Source organism: Osmia bicornis, chromosome 2, assembly GCF_907164935.1.
Source record: "Osmia bicornis bicornis chromosome 2, iOsmBic2.1, whole genome shotgun sequence".
Classification (NCBI taxonomy): domain Eukaryota; kingdom Metazoa; phylum Arthropoda; class Insecta; order Hymenoptera; family Megachilidae; genus Osmia; species Osmia bicornis.
The window spans coordinates 5,188,308-5,207,852 of record NC_060217.1 but is presented as its reverse complement, the minus strand read 5'-3'; the positions used below and the strand labels follow the sequence as shown (position 1 = coordinate 5,207,852).

Here is a 19,545-nt window from a genome sequence, read left to right as displayed (position 1 = left end):
TGCGATTTTCCTCCATTCTCTGTTCGTCCAGTATTATCTCCTTTACATTCTTCTGTTTTCTTTATCAATAATACACAATATATGTGCTCAATTATCATTATCTATTTTTTTTTTATTACATTATATAATCATTGAAATTTCCAGAGAAATTAATCTTTTATTTTCGAAACAAAAGCCTTTTATTTATGAATTGATTTTATGAAATTTGGAAGTAATATATTTCTAACAATTTTTATTGCCGACAATGAAGAAAATGTTAAATTGTTAATTAAAAAAATAAGTCGCTTATGACCTAAATTACGAGCAGTGTTTGCTTAGTTCAACAGTCGATCGGGAATCACCGCGACGGTATCTTAATGCTAATAGATAAACACAAGGTTTTCCTTATTGGATATCTTCTTACAGTGTACATAATTTTTAAAAACAATGATGTTCATTGTTTATGCACATTATTCATAGTCTTCATTACTCATGACAACTCGTTTATTTCCATTCATTTGAACGTTGTTCTTTCTAAAGACTGTATCCTACGAACCTTTCAAGTTATAAGATAAACGCATTTTAATTATATTAGAGTATTATTGAATAATTGCGAATTACTTTGTTAAATTACTAACACTGTTTTCTTTTTTAGGTGGAAAAAAAATGTTTCCGCCCGGGATCGAACCGGGGACCTTCCGCGTGTTAGGCGGATGTGATAACCACTACACCACGGAAACCGATGGTAAGAAACTTTTCATAATTTCTAGATTCATTAGTTTTAAATAATTTAACAAAATATTCTCTTTACATGAAATTTTTATATAAAAATTTGCAATTAGTTACCCTTCAGCTACCCTTAAATGAAAAAAGTCAGCTACTTATACTAATTACGAATGTTAATCATTACATCTATTAACCGTAGGTATTTCATCATAAAACAGAAACCAACATCAGTTATTTCTCAACATCCTTTATTTTGTAAAAATTAAAACAATTACAAAATAATTGAACTTAAAGTGCATAATTATTTAGGAACTGATTGTGCGTTATTTTCAAGGGCCCGTTTCTCCTCTGATAATAACGTGACCTTCTCCTCGTATTTCTCTCGTAAATCACGGAAAAGACCCAGCTGTGTCTCGTATTCTGTTTTCAAATCTGCGTTCAATTTCACTGCCGCGTCCATTTTATTGATCATCGTGTTATATCGGTCACGTTCTTCGTTAATTCGAACTTCCATATCATCCACCTCAGCCTACATAACATTTCAACATTCAATTACACGTGTATGCAGCATTTCAAATTCTCAAGAAGTTAAAAGTTTACCTGTAGATGCTTAACTTCCATGTTGCGTATCTGCAACAGACTCCTAGTCAATGACTCCACTTCCTTCAATGAAGCAACCTGGCTGTTCAAGGCGCTAATTTGCTTCTCCTGGTTAGCAACCACGCGAATACGATCCTCTAATTGTAACGAAGTTTGGATCAGTTTATTTTTCAATTGATCCACCATTCGTCGTAACATCACCTCGTCCCCTTCGCCCTTCATCAAAGCATCATAGGATGCTTGCAACAAAGCCAACTTCTTCTCGGTGCCTTTTAATTTCTTCTGATAAGAATCTCGTTCCTCAGAGGCTTTCTATGAGCGCATTCAAAAATTGAGAATCTCTATCAAATGATCTAGAGAAAATTACGTAGTTACGTATTCTTACTTGGAACTCTTCCTTTAATTTCGATACCGCGAGTTCATCCTCATTCTCTTTCTTATCTCCCGTTGGCGATTTTTCGTCCGATTGCGATGTCTGATTATTTACAGTCGCAACTACAATTTCTTCTTGCGTTTTTTGAGTATTGGCATTTTCATCGCGTTGCGGAAGAGCGCAAGTGTCTCCGGCGCCGATTGTTTGCTGTTGAACCTCGGGGACAGTTGGCTATAAGAACATGAGACGTTAAGAAAACGTGGGTAAAATTATAACATGTTATAAATTCATTACGCATTACCAATTGCTGGATTTGAGAAATTTCTGAAGTCAGAACTTTCTCCGCCGTTTCTCCTGTAGATTCATTCGCAGTTTCAGGAACAGCCTTTGAATTTTCATTAGAAATCTCTGCTTCTTTCGTAGCCACTTCTATAGCTTGATCGTTCGTGTTACTTGGAGCCGTAGATTCAGTGCATCGCTTGTCTGCATTTGGTTCCTCCACCGCGGGAAGAGCTGCATTCTCAGCGGGTGCGTTTTTCGTATTGTCGTTTTGATCAGATTTCATTAACTCAAACGCGAGGGACTCTTGATTGACGGCTGGTTGGAGCGGCTCGTTGTTTGACATTTTTATCTGCAAGAAGTGTCACTTTTACATATTGCACGCGCAGCTAGAACAGAAGAAAATCGAATTTGTTTCTTAATCATTTTCACCGCCTACGATTGCGATGCGATCAAATTTTTCGAGCGCACGATTTTACGAACCATTGCATTCTATTTGTAACAATTTGTAATGTTATGCAGGATATTTAATTCATTTCTGGTTAAGAACAGTTTAGTTTGAAACTTTAGTTTGATGAGAACAATTATAATATTACCGAAAGTTAGTAGAAGCAATGACACGCTTCTAGAAAAATGATGTTCCCGTCAACTACGATTGTTACTTTCACCCAAAACGACTGGATATCCACGACTAACCAAAAGTATGATGTATTTTTGGACATTCTCCGCTGATTCTATTTTAAACTATCTTAAATGTGCGCCAGTCTATAGTCCAGCCGGTTGCAGGCCGTATCGCATATTTAAATCGAGTTACTTAACATAAAAATGTTCGATCAACCTTTTGTTTAGGGTGTAAAAATTGAATCGATTATGTAATCGTATATATATCAAATTATATTATAAATAATAGACGTAATTGTATGGTAATTTTTATTTAGAAGCATCGTGCAATGTGGGACGGAATTGAGGCATCGTTTATATATACGGAGGAATTCAAATGTAATCATGAATATTTTTAAAGGGAAATAAATTGATAAATCATTAAATAAAAAATATCTAAACTGCCGTGGAAAAAAAATTGGATATTATATCCCATTAACATTAGTCGTTTGGTTTTTATACGATTACAAAAAATTGCATTTATAAGGCGATTCATTAACGTAGTTACAGTCACTACAGTGTCGTGCACGGGGCATCTTTCTTCCTCGGCAGTGGAAGTATTTAAAACGAATTTTATGGTAAATACGAAATGAACCTTCAATTTTCATAATGAGAATAATTATCTGAACGGATGATTAACAGTTATTAGAATTGTTATACGCGTGTTAATAAAGCGTGCACGAGAATTAAGTACATAACCTCGTCCTATAATATATATTATTTTTCATATCTGTTTTTTATAAATCCCTTGAAGACGTATACGAATGTTATTTTTACGTAACACGTTCGAATGAGTAAATTGTGTACAAAAATAAAATTAAACAAATAGTACTATCGGCTTAAACTTCAAAAGTGTTGGTGTTAAAGGTTATTTTTTGGTAATCTTTTCAGTATAGATTGTATCGAGCGAAATGCGGAATATAAGTTTACGAATTTAAACCATGTGTACAATTTCGATAAATTAAAAAGTACTTAATATTTTGTCCTATTTTAAAATTAATGAGAATCATATATTAACATATAAATGTAAGTCATAAAGTAGCATAGAAAATAAAGAAATGTTAATAATAAAATGTATTAAAATGTTATGTTGTTTGAATTTAGTGTTTCTTTTATAGAATATCAATTGAGGAATGGAAGAGTACGCGAGAGAACCATGCCCCTGGCGTATAGTAGATGACTGTGGTGGTGCATTTACAATGGGTGCCATTGGTGGTGCTGTATTTCAAAGTATTAAAGGTTTTCGTAATGCACCCAGTGGAATAAACAAAAGGCTTCTGGGAAGTCTAATGGCTATTAAACAAAGATCCCCAATTATTGCTGGAAACTTTGCATTATGGGGAGGTATGTTTTCAACAATAGATTGTACATTGGTTCATCTTAGGAAAAAAGAAGATCCTTGGAACTCTATAATTAGTGGAGCAGCAACTGGTGGAATATTAGCAGCAAGAAATGGTTTACCAGCCATGGCTGGTAGTGCAATTATTGGAGGAGTGTTGTTGGCTTTAATAGAAGGTGTTGGAATATTTATCACACGTTTATCTGCGGATCAGTTTAAACCTCCATCTTTCACAGAAGACCCAACGCATCTGGGGCAAGCATCTCAGGGTCATCCATCATAAAACATTTATAAATACTTAGACACATTTCAAATTACACTCAAATAATTAAGTACAAATGTTTCATATTGTTTGAAACAATAGTAGTTGGAAGTTATCATATTGCCAGTGCATCAAATTTGTATAGACAATTCAACTCCTTGATTTAAGAAATAATAATAGTTTGGTTTTTATTTAATGTTGTTTCTGTATTTTATTGAACTGTTAAAGGATAAGACAGTTAGCATAAAGATAGCGATATATGAATAAGAAATATATTTATAAAAATAAACTGACAATTTACGAATTTTAGTTTTACTTTTTATAAAAAAGTAAGCTTAACAAAGTAATTAAACTATATCATAACTAATATGTACATAATTTATATTCCTTTTAGGTTATAAGATTCACTTAACTATTGTTAAATGTCATCTTCATCTTCCATTTCTTCCTCGTAATGCTTGAAAGTTGTGGCTACAGATAAATCCAGAGAGTTATTTGTGAGATCTTCTTGATTATCATCTACTGATTTGTGTGACATGGGTTGTTCTGCACCTCTCAAAGATTTATTCATTAATCCCAGTAAGTGAAGCTGTTCCACCTTGAAAATTTTGTTACAAAATATTGTTGTATATAACAAAAAATGTAAACTACAAATTACAGATATATTTACTTGTAATCCATGTATCTGCTTATCAATCTTTATCAGCATATTTTGAAGAAGCTCTTTTTCTTCTTTCAAATCACGTTGGTAAGCAAGTAATTCGTTGGTATTTACTCTTGCACTGTATTTTTCTATATTTTCCATTTTTCAATCCTGTTTTCCTATTTATTGATACAACCTACATTAAAGCAGACTGCGTAAATCGCATTCAATCTTTGTATTACAATGTTTTCAGGTGCCTTTTTGTTGTAGATAACACGCATAGAGTTTATAGAACTTATAATTACGAATCATATGGAATGTCAATATATTATATTCATAAATTCATGAAAATTTATTTGTAATGTTTCACAATACAACACATCTGAACGTCGCTCTTAAGATTCTGATCCTACACTGCTACCAACTCACAAATTTAGTATGAGAAAATGGCGATATTAGGAAAAACAGGAAATACTTCGTCATTCACCATAGTAACGCCCACAAGGAGGGGCGGGATATAGCCATCTTTCCCAAGGAAGTCCACCATATTGGATACTGTAAGATATTTAAAAGGTTGGTCAACCTGAGTTTCGAATATTCAAGAAAAGTTTATAAACGTGCCGAGGAACGCAACATTTTGAGAAACAGATTATAGACTGTTAATATTAAATAGACAGGTAAAGTGCATGTTTATTCTAATTTTATTCTTTCACTTCTAAATTATCTCATTTCGGAATTTCAATGGGATTTATGAGTTCTCTTTGCAGAGTGATATAATACTTTATTCTTTCTACAGGATTCTATGTAGTACTACAGAATAATCACAATTTATTATATTTGAATTCATTTAGGTACAGAATTTTTTTAATGAATCTCAATATAATCCATAGAACTATAAGATTACATTATTTTGTTAACTTTCAAGTGATGGAATTAAATTAGATAGAATCAATATAAGTCTTGCTACCATTTTGAAAGGATTTCATTATACAGTTATCCTTCTGTTCTTGCATTTTGATTGTATATTTTTCTGCTGTGTGTTTTTTTTATAATATTTTACTGTATAATGATGAATATTTCATTGATGCAAGATTTATATTAGATTTTATGTACATATACATACAGATTGGGAGCACAACTGCTGTTATCATGCTATCATTATATGATGGTTGAAATTCTCAAAAATATGAAATTTATGATGTAGTTTTACATTGATTCATATGTTTACATCGAATGATTAGTTAGATTTTTTTAACTATTTAGTTTCTATCAGAGATATTAGATTCAATTCTGAACTTGTTAGATATAAAAAAAGAATAGTAAGCAAAACAATGATCAGAAACCATCGGAATGACAAAGGTGATAACATTAAACAATAATTGTCCTCACCAAAAAGAAGATTAATCTCTAGATGCTAATAAGGAGCATCCTAAAATAGTATTTTCACAATCTTTGTACATAATAAGTGTTGATTAATCATTGGTATTTATACTTATACATATAAATATTGTTATACCATTTACAAAAACGAATGTATACGGTAATCCTCTAGGATTAATTTCAATTTCATTTAATTTAAAATTTAAAAAAAAGATAATAAATAGTTTACATAAGAATCGGTACACACGTTGTCGAATTTCTCTATGCTATTATCTATTAATTTTGATAATTCATCCGAAGATTATGTTAGATATATCATTACAACAATTCTCTTTCGATCAAATTTCTATTTTACATTTATTTTTGGGATAGGAATCAGTGTTTGCTGCTGCAGCAAGAAAATTGGTTTCGAATTACCATCCGAGTTGCGCGAATTAAAATAAGATTATTCTTTTTTTTTTATTGTTCACCAATCATCGTTAAGTCGCGGACCGTAAATTCGTTCGTTGCTGCAGCAAGGGACGCGTCAATCTTTCGACGAAGAGGGTGGTGATTCCCGGCTATTGTCGTTTGTAAAATTAGATAAACCAAGACCACTGCTCGCTTCGTGAGTCGAAGAATTGGTAGGTGAATTGCTGCTACTCCTGGCACCGCCGAGTGGCGCCACAGTAGTGTTCTCACTTGGTATAAGACCCTCCTTCATTCTCTTCTTCTGTTTCATCCTTCTGTTTTGGAACCAAATTTTCACTTGCGTTTCGTTCAATTGTAACGCTGATGCGATCTCGATGCGCCTCGCTCGAGTCAGGTACTTATTAAAATGAAATTCTTTTTCTAGTTCGGTGAGCTGTTTGTTGGTGAAGTTGGTTCTTCCGGTGTTGTTGAAGCCACCTGCGATGCCGACCAGAGGTCCACCGGTAAGACAGCTCACTGGTCCATTTGCGGTGTTTGTATACGCAGATGCGTTCCCGCCACCGATACTGCTGCCACCATAGTCTCCCACGCTTGAATTTGACTTTGCTGCTGTAACAGATTTCCATTTCCATTTTATTCAAAGATTTACACAAGGTATCTTATTCCATTAAGTTCTCTTTCGTTTATTAATATGATCGATACAACAGAAATGATGACCGTCGCAATGTTGCAGAGGAAGAAATGAAAGACAAAAGTGCAAGGGACGTAATATTCACGAAATATGCAGTCATCAAATCGTACTTCGCAAACCTGCCTGCGAAACAGCAATTGTTTCAACATAAAAGAAATGTAAGAATACTAAATGTTTCATTTACACTAATATATCGAGCAAAGGGAGATCTGTTTGACTTATACTCTTCTCGATCTTAATTACGGAACGTCAGTGTCCTACGTACGTGTCCAACGTGTCCACGAAAGAGTTAAAGCCAATATACGAGGAGTTAAGCTCAAGTTTAATCCATCGACCGACAGTCGTCTGTTGTCCAACACAGCTGGTCAGTGTCCTAAGAAATCAACCTGTCCAGCCTACACAGAAGACCGATAGGGTTGACCCTCAAAATCTGGATCAAATTGCATCAGCTGTTGCCGGATGTCAAAGGTAAGTCATTACGTCATTTTATTTCGCCCGTATTTATCGTACGACCATCGTGGTCCATTCTGAAAACTGCATCATAACCAATCGTTCGACGATTCTACAAACGCTAGAATTTTTAACGTAAACGTGAAAACGGGTAATCGGGTACTTGGTTATTAACCTGAGAGTTAATATCGGTATAATCTTCATTAACACGGTACACTTGAAGATAATGTAACGTGGTATGATAAGGGCGAAGAGAAGCGTTGCGTTTCAATGAAAAAAGGTGACGTCGTTTACGCATTATGGAAATTAGATTGTTATTTAATCTACCGGTATGTGGAAATCAATTTACTTAATGGCAAAGGGTGGACGAAACTGTCAAGCCACCGCCTTAGAGCCACATCTTCTTTTTTTCTTGTTCTTCTTCTTTTACCCTTGTTTGCCTGTATCATTTTTCGCCTTCGTTACGCAATTTTTTTTCATTATAGTCTGTCTGTTAATAATAGGCAATATGGTATGTATGTCTTGGCTGATTTATTTCGTACATGAAACAAACCTTAGGCCACTGGATTTTCCGAATAATCCGTAAACATCAGTCACTTAAGTAACGTGTCTCGAACTTGGCCAACGGCCATTAAGCTTACGCATCTTCAAGCCGAATAATCGAGTTGGACAAGTTCTATTAGTCACCGGCCAACGTGATACGATGAAATGTTTTCCGTTTTCGTGACTCATTCATCAATTTAATACCTTAACTGGAGGACAGAGTCTGTGGTCGTTGATTTTCTATACGCCAGTCTGTTGGATTTCGGTAGCTATAGAAATCTTTGTACCTTTAAGATATGGGGACCAAAAATCTCTCTAGAAATATTCAGAAATTTATACTAAATCTCCTCGATATAAGAAATTTTAATAATTTCAATTCAAATAATAACAAGACACTTTACAAAGCTCTCAAGCATAATAATTCTCTCAGTAATCTTTGTTTCAACACAAAAAAAGCGATATAAAATTATACAAGCCATTAGTTTCATAGAATATGAGTCTGCCAAGGTGTTAAGAAACCTATGCATAATATCTCCATGTAAATAGCAACAAATGTATTGAAAACAAGATTTTCAGTAGTATAAAAAAAATGCATATTTTTAAAGAAATTATTTACATATTTTCCAAAGACCGGTCAGAAAGTCAATCGACCAAGCGCAGTTAAGCACGCTGTTAAACATGAATGTAATTCTCTAACACTTGCACGAGCATACGGGTATAAACTAAGCTTCGTGCACGTGTGTTACGTGAACACATAGGTAACACCTAGCCAGCGTGGTTTCGATGCATGCATGCCAGTCCGGCTTCGTTCAAAGGCCCCCGATTAAATCTCACCTGGCTTAATATTATTATTTTACGTGGCGCCTGCGAGTGAAAACGACTGAAACTAGTGAACGTTGGCTTGTCGAGGAAATTGGAAAGAGAGGGGAAGAAGTTGGTAGAGATAATGTTCGTGGATAAACGTGAACAGAATTCACTATGTGAAACGTTCTTCCTTGAGCAAATTTCATTGATAGAATGCAGTTTTCTGCGGATCATTTGTTACAGTTTTTCTATAAGTCTGAATGATTCCTTATCTTATGAATTTTTGGCAATTGAGTTAATTATTCACTGTTGCAATATTAACTGACTTCAAATCATGGGGGTAAGTTGGGTAGGTTAAGGGTGTTTGAATCTTCCTAGCATGGTTACTAGCAATAAACTAATCCGTCGATCCTGCTGGATCATCTGCCCGCAGATTGTGTAAGGACCCTCTATTTTAGAGGAGCATTACGCAATTCAAATATTATTCAAAGGCTAAAAGCCAGGGTGCAGGGTGTAGGGTGCAGATGACGTAAGGAAACAGGGGTTGAAGTGTGTGCGTGCGAATCAGCTACGAGCTACTGTAGGTATTACGTTACCGGAAAGATGGGCCTCGATAGGGGTACTAGTTTCCTTCCTCTTTCGATTTTCCTAATCGTCAACGACTCTCTTGTATAGAAAATGGGTAAACTAAGACACCCATTAATTTTAGGTGATTTTACATTAAAAATTAGAGCAGTGGCTTCCAAAAATAAATTTTTCTTTTTTACTACCTGAGTAGAATAGGTCCACCTTTCATCGAGAAAAAAGCTAGTCAGGATCCAGCTGTATTTGAAGCTATCTGATTTCCACATCCGATTACACGGTACAACGCCAACCTATCGAGCTTCTTTTGGATAAATATTTGATTTACAAATGCATACAATTTCGCTCTTCCCCATTCTAATCTTAAATCAAAGACTATAATCCCTCGCTAAGACTCCTGATGGAACGTTTATGTCGTTCCAGCTATTCTTTTTTCTTTTTCAAACCTTAAGCTTGAAATTGATATGTCGTAAGTGGCATTTTGCGATCATTCGGTATGCAACAATCTAATAACAACCTCATAACTTGTCTAGTTTATTATCTTCGGGTTATAAGAATTTTCTTTTTATTCAAAAACGATCTGTAATACCACGAGTCATATTTATCTGTATCTACTTATAATAAAATGGATTGATTATTGGTTAATAATCTCTGTTGAATGGTCATAAGGAATATCGAAACGTTTAACGAGCCTCGTAAAACCGTTATTGTTGCTCGAACGGCATCAATAACGTTATCGTGTTTCACTGTTACGCGCGTTCTTCGTAATAAAGTTCTCGTGCCCGTTGACGTTAGCTGCCAACTAAATTCTGCTACACCTGAAATGAATCGAACGCGAATCGAACCTGTTCCACTACGGATAAACACGCGGTACCTTCCATATCTAGGCGTACAAATATTATCTGACGTTGGTTCGATCGTGTGATAAGACAATTCCTGTTTTACTTTCTTTTCGCCAGGTGTTATCAATATATAGATAAGGGTCCTATTCTTTTTCAATCGAACTTGTTCTCCTTTGAAGCTGTTTTGGACAGTGACGGGGCAAAAGTTGATATTCTTTGTTTAGAAATGAGCTTTGTTCCGAGGAGAAGTGACAAAATGGTTCTACTGACACAATTTCCTTTCGTACGATCCCCTTTCATCAGGTGCTACATTAGCCACGTTGATTCTACCATCGTGATAAGGAATATTCTGAGTCACAGTCTCCTGTAAACAACAGACCAGGAAGAATGCGATTCCAATCGAGTCGATTTAAGCGATTATACACAATTGATTATAACCGCCAAACATCGTTAAAAAGTACTTCTTTTTTTTTTTTTTATTGTCACCAGTTCATTTGTGGACACCTTTTCCTTTGTTTCATTCGTTTGGATTTTTGGTCAGGTTGGAATCTGAATTTCTTAACATGATCCACGTTACCAAACGATTGCGTGCAGTCAACTTTATTTATGGCCTCGAGGTCAGTCGATTTGGAGTATTAAGAGTAACATTTTTATTGGCCTTGCTTCTTAGTCCTTTACATTTTGCATTAATCGATTCAGAGATCCTTATAATGCACTGTAATTTTATATGATGAATAACTGATCAATTTTTTGTGCTTCGCGATTTTCAAATTTCCAAGTAGCTCCCTCCACTCTGTACCAACGTTCCTCAATCATAAATTTGACGTAAACTCAGAGCAATCATCCCCTACCATCGTATATCTACTGATGGTATGCAATGAAAATCAGGGTGGTGAAGCATACACCCTCGAAGCGTTTCAAGGCGAGCGTTTTTTCAGCTCTCGAAGCTGAAGAGTGTTGGGTATAGTTGTAGACGGTCGTCGTGGTCGTCGGTGAAGTGGCGCGGAAATGAAAATCACCGTGAGTGAGACACGTGGACAGGGTTGGTGATTGTCAGAGCCAGAAGGGGGTGAGGGTATGCGCTTAGCTGGTGGTAGTCAGGGCGAGGCCGCGGCCGCGGCCACGGGAGCGAGAGGGAGAGTCAGTTACTTAGGCAGGCGGCAAAGCAGGGTTGTTGCGGGAGTTGCGGGATCCGGGGTTGCCAGGTTCGGCGGGTGGCAGCCCGGGTGGAAACACGCGAACGATCCTCTGATCCCCTCGCGAGATATCGGCCACTCACTCACGCGTCCGCCGACGGCCCTAGCCGCGTCGTAACACGCTGCCCTGCCTGACTGCTTGCCTGCCTGCTTGCTTGCTTTGCTTTCCTTGCTTGCTTGCTTGCCTTTGCTTGCTTGCTCGGCCAGTTGCTTCGTTCTACCTACGCTCAGAAACCGACCTACCTACCTACCTACCTACCTCTTTCCTTCTTTTCACTTCGGCCCTTCAATCTTTTGCTTTCTTCTTAAGACTCGTTACTTTCTTCGTTTTACTCGTTGATCCGCTCATTTTCACCTCGATATTTCTTCTTTCCTCCCGAGTTAAAATTTGATCGGTTCAGTGTCGTGGGTTTTCGCGTGGGTCACACGACCGTTTAAGAATGACGTCCGTTGCGACGGACGGTCCATTTACATATCGACGGGCCAAGCATAGGCCGAGCTTGAAACCACTGCACTGTCGAGGCACTGGTTAATTTCCTGCTGTATAATTCCCTGTTAGGAACGCCCCGTGTTCACACGCATCTTACTCTGTCGTCTAGATAATCAATGAATGTGTAGTTTTGTCGTATGGAATATGCCAACTTTTTATCCCCATACAGTGCCATAGTATTTCAAAATCTTGAGAGAAAGAAAATATTCTCTGCAAGCATAACAAAAATAATGAGAAAAATCATCTGGAAATACAAGCTGGTAGAAATAATACGAGCTGTACTCACGTGAGATAAACGGAAGCAAAGAGCTAGACAGAATACAGAAGAAACAAAGAAAGCAGTACAGATACGGCATCGACGGACAAGTTTCTCGCGTGCAACAAGTCTAGACAACGTCAAATGTCTAAACGACATTAAATAAACTTGAGATTAGAAATGTACAGGAAGAGATCGAGAAACAGGAAACGCGAATGCACCAAGTGGAATTAAAAGGGTGGAAGATAAAATAGAAAGGATAGACCGGGATACTAAAAGGAACAAGGAGAATATGAATGAAAACAAGAAGAGAATTCATGTTATTCTATCTTGAACGAAGATTGCTGAAAGAGAAGCGAGGATAATGGAAAGAAAAATAAACAAATTATTTTGTATCATTCAATCAAGTGGAGGGAAAAATTATTGCACAATCTTCCGCAGTCTAATTATAAATTTTTAAACTTAGCGAGAGAAACAGGATAAAATATTAAAAAATCTTCTTAATTAACAAAATTTGTCAATCAATTAAATTCACTGTAATCATCTAGTATTAAGAAGAAATACGTAAAGACATCGTGAAACGTCTCTCACGAAGGGTTGCTCATTTGTTCCGGCCTTTTTTCCTTTCGCAATCTAGCCAATCCTGCTATTGATTACAAGAGAGAAGAAATCGAGTCCTGTATGATAAATCGGGAGGGTTGACACTGTTGTGAAGGTTTTTTCTTCTCTCTTCTTTTCTACTCTGACCCTACGAAGGGTGGTCCGCATCCCCATAGAGACCCTCTTCTATTCCGAATCCCGTGGAACACATTATGGAGGCAGCAAGGGAAAAAGCAAAGCTATTGTGCGCCTCTGACCAACCAAAAAACTTAACCAACCAAAATCTACCGAAATCTCCCCACTCCTCTGCTCCGCCCATCTTGTTATTTCGATTGAATCAGCCTCCATCGGTTTCGGGGGTTGCTTGCGCAGTTTCTCTCGCAATCGAAGGAGATTATTGAATTTGATACTGATTTTATGATAATATTGATATAATTTCATCTGATCAGAGTGTTGATTAGAAATAGAGAAGCTTTGGTGGGGATAATTAATCTTCCGATAATGGACCACTATAAAAGATAGATAATTTTTATCAATTATTCATTTAACAAGAATGTCATTGAGTAGTTTGAAAGGGAACACGAGAATGGAACAGTATTATCTGAACAGTATGAAAAGCGAGAGGAAAGGCAATAGGTTTCCCCTAACCACGATGCTAATTTGCCTAACAGCTCGAGGCAATCGGTGGGTTCCGAGAGCGACTGTAAAGCCTAGTCGTTGAATGAAGCTTGTCAGGATTACCAGCGTTTCGCTTAATAGCTCATTATAATCGAATTAATAACGACGGCCGAGAAGTCGCTGGGGTGACGCTTATTACTTCGAGACATGCAAACGAAACTGTACCACCCTCGTTCAACCCTTTCTTTTCTACCTATATCTTTCACCCCGATTTTCACGCGTTAATGAAATCCAGATTTCTTCGGCGTCACTCATTTTTACGAAATAATTCTAAATTCTTCTTAATGAGGTTCATAAAGTGTGGCCAATTAGTTGATTAGTTATGAAATAAAAATATAAAGCTTTGAATCAAGGCTAGAATTTGTTCTCAAATTTTTATTTAATTTATAGAACACTGCAAACATTGTGTACCAGTTTATAAATTTTATGTTAATAGAATCTTGCAGCTGATGCAATGTTTATCTGCAGGTGATATTTACATATAAAATGACTTTATGTTTTTGCAATTGGTTCGATCAGCGTGAAAACCCGCTTAGACGTCAATGAAATTCCATTAATCTCGAAGCGATAGCAATTTATGCTTATTCATGAAATTTTCAATAGAAAAACAAAACGTTCTGCTGTTAATTACGGTACTTTACTTTTTATACCGGAAGAAATGTTTTTTCACCCCTAATTGACATTCGTAGTTAAATGTAAATTGTTCGGTGTTCAGCAATTGTGTAGCAATGCATTGCGATATTTTTAATCGCAAGTTCAAGAAAATCCATTTCTCACTTTGTTTAATAATTAGGTAATTGAATAATCTTAAAATGTCTTCAATTTCTATGGTTATAGTGTGTTAATATATTATAATTTGAAAGTATGAGTGTTTTAAGGATTTTTTAACCGACTAAATATATATTTTTTTCTGACACGTTATTTCAACATCTTTACACGAATTTCAAAAGTACATACAACACTTTTAATTGAAGCTCTATGGACGCTTTGTAAATTATCGCTCGTTTTTCGAAATAATCAGATAACCCGAGTGCAAGAATTTCGTTGTTAATCGAGAATCTTATCGCGGCTTTCCAATATCGTTGTAGCTACCATTCAATTCAACTTACACGATAAATCGTGTATTTGTAAACGGGAATTTTTTTTCCAGGTATTTGTAAACAATTGTGGAAATTAATGCAACAGCGATTAAATGTTTAACAACGATCAGTGTGCTGAACGTTTCGACGCAATAAAGAAACGAAATCCTTCGTGCTTTCTGTAATAAATAACAATTTTTTATTATTTATATTGCTTCCAAGTTATAATAAAATCTGTGATTTCATAACAAATTTATGATTCCTAGATTTGTATAATGAATATTTTATTTAAAACAGCGAGTAAGTAAAATTTTGGAAAACATTTTGAGATTGAATCGGACAGTTAATTAATTTGCTAATCAATTTCTAACTTGCTAATTCCTCTGTCATAAGAGAATCGTTTTTTCTCGAAAACTATTAATTAAAAATGATTGAATCAAAACGAGGTAATCTGTCTTAGGTAATCTGAAAATAGATGTAAATTTTCTAATAACTATACAATTAAATTCATGGTTTCTTTATAGATTTATAATTACAATTTAAATAATCTTTAGATAATGAGTCAAGTTAAGCGTTCTGAAACATTTATGATTAATACTAACGACACTTATACGCGTCGTGCACACCTTCAGTTTTATTCGACGCAACCGATGACACACCAGGTGCGTCCTATCCTATCTACCGAAACCGGTGACGCACCACGTGTGTCCTACGCTATTTATCCAGTACAACCAATGCATATTCAAAGCTTGAAAACAAATTCTAGTTTTTGAAAATTGCTTTATACCAAAATCCCAGTTATATTTTGAGAAATAGATTCTTTCATCTAGAATATTGCATTCAAATTACATATCGATAGGTTTAAAGCAAGCTGGATAAGATCTGTATCCGATGGGAAATAATCCGAGAGCGGTTTGTAGGCGAAAGATAGTCGTCGAGCGGTTTGCGAGCGGTTTGCGAGCGGTTGATTTATGGTCGCGGGGCAACGATATTCTCGTAAAACCTCGAGTATCTTCTGTTACGCTGGTTTCGTGTGCATAATCTTATCAGGCTCGTTTACGACTGTCGCATAAGCGTAAATAGCCGTCTAAATAACTCACGGGCGGAACAGTATAAATAACGATAAATTTTCGTTGTATCTGGGGAAAAGTTTGTTATCAACCGGTGTATCGAATCTTGATTTGTACACGGCTTAACGAAGACCGTGTAGGCGTTTCTTCTCCCCATGCAAACATTATTTGAACAGTGTACTTCTATTTGAACTGCACATCTATGTCTATGCTACCGTTTTTCCTTTACCTTGTTCACAATTTCTAGATGAAGATAATACTTCTGTAACGATCTTAAATCATATTCTTATTACAAAGGGGTGGTAATTTTATTTCATCGTGTCGTAAGTCCTTTGAGAAAATTACTTTTCTGGATAGGTCTACAAATTTTTGATAAGAAAAACGGTGAGAAGTGAATGTACGTTACAAAGACAACGAAGGGGTTGGTGTTGATCGGTAGAAAAGCACGTGGAAGATTAACGATGTCTGTCGAACCGGAATTACGTGTCACGTTTTATTAATCTTGTTACGCGTAGTTTGCGTTTCAAAGGCACTAGGTCGTCGGACAACAAGTACGTCACATTTTACTTGTCCGTCAATCTTAATTGAATTCACCACCCAAGTGAAAACTAACCGAGAGCTTCGATTGACCGCTCGCCGTGGCGTATTCAATGTACCAACTTATGTAAAGCATGCTCAACGAGCCACAATTGGGTCGTGTCGCGACGCTTAAACGCGACGAATTGTTCTTCTAAGAACTCGCCACTGGCTAATATCAATCGACTCCAGAATTTCATAAAAAGCAAAACAACACATTTTGTCATTAGAAGATTTTATTGTATCATGGAGGAAGAGAATAATCTACGTAGGATTAGAAAGGTGTTGATGTTAAATTTGAAACATCAGAGAAGAGAATAACGGAGAAGATTGACTCGTCGAAGGTGAGGCATCAATCGGTACACGTAAAGGGTCTATGCTGGCCCGGTTCCGATCGACCATTAATTCACTGAGAGATAGCGATCGAAGGAAAGAGCGGACAGGCACGGCTCTCCTCCGTCAATTCCGTCTAAAATAGTCGACCGATAAACAGAAGCTAACGAGCTGCTACCGGATCGCCCCCACGGTATACTAATTTCACGCTAGTTGGACCCTACGTTGTAATAAACAATCTACATACCGACAGGTTTCGGCACGTTTCTCTTCACCTGCATCCACTTGTAGGTGGGTACGTGTGGTTGTTGTTGTTGCTGCTGTTGCGGCAGTGGTGGGTGGTGTCCGTGGGGATGCTGTTGGTGATGATGCCCGTGTGCATGCTGGTGCGGATGTTGGGGATGTCCCGATTGCTGGAGAACGTGATAAGCCGTTGGGTCAGGGTTTTCCTCCTTGTAGTGACCGGTCGTGTGTGCCGTGTAGTCGTTCTGTCGGATTTGAGGGTGATAGTGGAGCGGGTCCTCCGTGGTTGGCAGTTGATGAAGATAGTTGGTGGTACCAGCGACTGGTAGCTGGTAGTCGGGCTCGTGATGATGATGGTGATGGTGGTGGTGATGACTAGAAGACTGATGATGCAACTGTTGCTCGTGTTCCGTTCTGTGGGCAGGAGGGACCATCGAGGTCTGGTGGAGACCGCTAGTCGAGCCAGGATGATGGTGATGGTGGTGCTCGTCTCTGTAAGCCGCCTGTTGGACGTGGTAACTCTGGTGAGGATCCACCGATCCGTGGGATCCATTTGGGTGTTGGTGTTGTTGGCCTGTGGGATAGCCCGAAGACGAAGAGGTCGCGTAGTCCAGATTCGTGTAGCTCAGACCATTCTCCGACGAGATGATCGCGGTCGTGGTTCCATCCTCGTGTAAAACGCCGGCCGACGGGGAGTAGAACCCTTGCGGTGGAGTTCCAGAAGAGGCTGCCGATTCCGCGGCTAGGAAACTCTCCGAGGAAGAGGAGGAATAGGGGGAGACGGCTGTCTGAGGGAAATAATGAGCCGGAGCGAGTTCCGGCGAGGGTGGTACCGGCACGTGTCCTCCGACGGACACGGGCTGATGATGATGATGATTCCCTTGGCCCGAGCACACGTAGTTAGGGTATGAGTCAGGCTTGCCGTAAGTTCCGTACATGCCCATGTCCATCATCATCATCCTCGTAACGGTGAGGCGAATACATCAATTGGCCACCTGCTGCTGACCATCAGCGTGTCTTTCACAGTGTGCACTGTTTTTTACCGGCAGCAGAAGAAGGGAGGGCACAGTCTGCGAGCAAGATCGATCGAGGAAACGGTTTACATCGTGATCACTCGCTACCACTTGGTGACCTGCACTTTTCGACGACCTTTCAACAAAAGGACCTCGCCAGAGGCTGCGAACGAAGTAGCACAGATATCACAGACTGACACACTCGGCAAACTCTTTCATTCCTCGATAACAGATGATTGACAGATAAAGAGTCCCGGATGCACGATGTTGCGATAAGGTACTCCACTTTTAGAAGAAGGTACTGATTACCATAGCATTCCAACGCGAAGTAATCAACGTGTAAGAGTAATCGATGCTCTTTTGGAAGATGAAAGAAAATAGAGCCAGATCAGGTTAGACGTAAACGCCAGCGATCCCGAGGCAGGTCCGCGGCGCGGCAGTGGACGCGCGGGAACGCACTGTTATTCGCGAAAATAATGAAAAGAGCGGACGCGTAGACGTCGATCCGGTCGACGAGGGTCGCTGAAGTGGACTGGCTAGGTAGAGTAGACTGGTGGAAGGCGGTACGGTCGAAGGCTGCACGCAGGTGAGACCGGAGCCGCAGGGGTCTGGTGTGTCCAGTTTATCTTTCTCTCTTTCTCTCCAGTACGATCTCTTTCTCACCCATTCTGTGTTCCCGCAAAAGCATTGCTCTACGTACGCCTAGCCAGCCGAAGGTGCTGCCTTCTCCAAAGTGGGCGTGTTCTCGATATTGGCCACGTGAACGTTCCTGGGCGGAGTCAGCCAATCCTGGCCGAGCCTGCGCGTCCGGCGCCCGTAGCCTCATGATGGATCACCGAGCTAAATTTTTATTTTTCCTTCCTTCCTTTTTATCTGGCACGCTGCAGTTGACACTTATCGTGGCGGGTAGAGGTAGTCGAGTATTATATCTCGGTGCCCACCTTCCAGGATACCCGGCCGGCCCCTCGCCTCCGTCTTCCTCTCAGCTCCTTCTTTCATCTGCCTCCTCCGGCACCGCTGTTGCATCCTCATCTCTCTCGCTCCTTTCCAACTGGTCAGTCTTCTTCTGTGTACACGCGTGTCCCACCTGTCTCTGGACACAACGTCCCGACATCCTGCGCTTTTATTAACGCCTGACGGCTGATGGGTTAATTACGGGACCGCGAGGTCTGCGTTGCGTCCTCTGCGTCGGGTGTCACTCGAAATCTTGCTCGGTTCGCTTCAATTTCGACCAAATTAGGAGTTCAATTACATTTACGACCAGAGTGATACGAAAGTAAGAGGTTGAAAATTTGATTGTGTCAATTAGATCAGGATGACTGGTGAATCTCTTAGATAGATTGTTAGATCGATTAGAATTGCTTCGGTTACAATTGATCGGTGGAGGAAATTTTTGTCACATTACGTAATGGCGGATCGGGGGAGCGACGATTATCTTAGAGGGCCG

The 19,545-nt window shown here is 38.4% G+C and overlaps 4 protein-coding genes and 1 non-coding gene across 12 annotated transcripts; 1 reads left to right on the top strand and 4 right to left on the bottom strand.

Annotated features, from left to right (window-relative positions):
• The first annotated feature begins 283 nt into the window (after positions 1-283).
• On the top strand, positions 284-4,414 carry LOC114879204 (mitochondrial import inner membrane translocase subunit Tim17-B). 4 transcript variants are annotated; one of them, XM_029193927.2, is made up of 3 exons: positions 2,906-3,195; positions 3,509-3,643; positions 3,736-4,414. In XM_029193927.2, the coding sequence occupies exon 3, from the start codon at positions 3,751-3,753 to the stop codon at positions 4,237-4,239; it is 489 nt and encodes a 162-aa protein (XP_029049760.1). In that variant the 5' UTR covers positions 2,906-3,195; positions 3,509-3,643; positions 3,736-3,750; the 3' UTR covers positions 4,240-4,414. The 4 variants fall into 4 exon arrangements, with proteins under 4 accessions (XP_029049777.1, XP_029049760.1, XP_029049770.1 ...); XM_029193937.2 differs by having other exon boundaries at positions 3,722-4,414; XM_029193944.2 differs by lacking the exons at positions 2,906-3,195; positions 3,509-3,643 and adding an exon at positions 284-724.
• On the bottom strand, positions 647-719 carry Trnav-aac. Its single transcript has one exon. It is a non-coding gene; the product is annotated as a tRNA-Val (tRNA).
• LOC114879179 (tropomyosin) lies at positions 937-2,803 on the bottom strand. 4 transcript variants are annotated; one of them, XM_029193861.2, is made up of 5 exons: positions 2,554-2,803; positions 1,980-2,346; positions 1,691-1,909; positions 1,306-1,617; positions 937-1,234 (listed from the first exon to the last, which is right to left on the bottom strand). In XM_029193861.2, the coding sequence occupies exons 2-5, from the start codon at positions 2,301-2,303 to the stop codon at positions 1,007-1,009; spliced, it is 1,083 nt and encodes a 360-aa protein (XP_029049694.2). In that variant the 5' UTR covers positions 2,304-2,346; positions 2,554-2,803; the 3' UTR covers positions 937-1,006. The 4 variants fall into 4 exon arrangements, with proteins under 4 accessions (XP_029049694.2, XP_029049685.2, XP_029049676.2 ...); XM_029193852.2 differs by having other exon boundaries at positions 1,980-2,309; XM_029193843.2 differs by lacking the exon at positions 2,554-2,803 and adding an exon at positions 2,441-2,530 and having other exon boundaries at positions 1,980-2,309.
• A 62-nt stretch (positions 4,415-4,476) lies between the features above and the next one.
• LOC114879224 lies at positions 4,477-5,023 on the bottom strand. The gene is made up of 2 exons (XM_029193954.2): positions 4,889-5,023; positions 4,477-4,816 (listed from the first exon to the last, which is right to left on the bottom strand). Exons 1-2 carry the CDS (start codon positions 5,021-5,023, stop codon positions 4,637-4,639), a joined length of 315 nt encoding a protein of 104 aa, XP_029049787.1. The 3' UTR covers positions 4,477-4,636.
• LOC114879145 (homeobox protein Hox-B1a) lies at positions 4,952-18,613 on the bottom strand. Of its 2 annotated transcripts, none has more exons than XM_029193780.2 (2): positions 17,090-18,613; positions 4,952-7,261 (listed from the first exon to the last, which is right to left on the bottom strand). In XM_029193780.2, the coding sequence occupies exons 1-2, from the start codon at positions 18,042-18,044 to the stop codon at positions 6,768-6,770; spliced, it is 1,449 nt and encodes a 482-aa protein (XP_029049613.1). In that variant the 5' UTR covers positions 18,045-18,613; the 3' UTR covers positions 4,952-6,767. The 2 variants fall into 2 exon arrangements, with proteins under 2 accessions (XP_029049613.1, XP_029049622.1); XM_029193789.2 differs by having other exon boundaries at positions 4,952-7,258.
• Between the last annotated feature and the right edge of the window lie 932 nt (positions 18,614-19,545).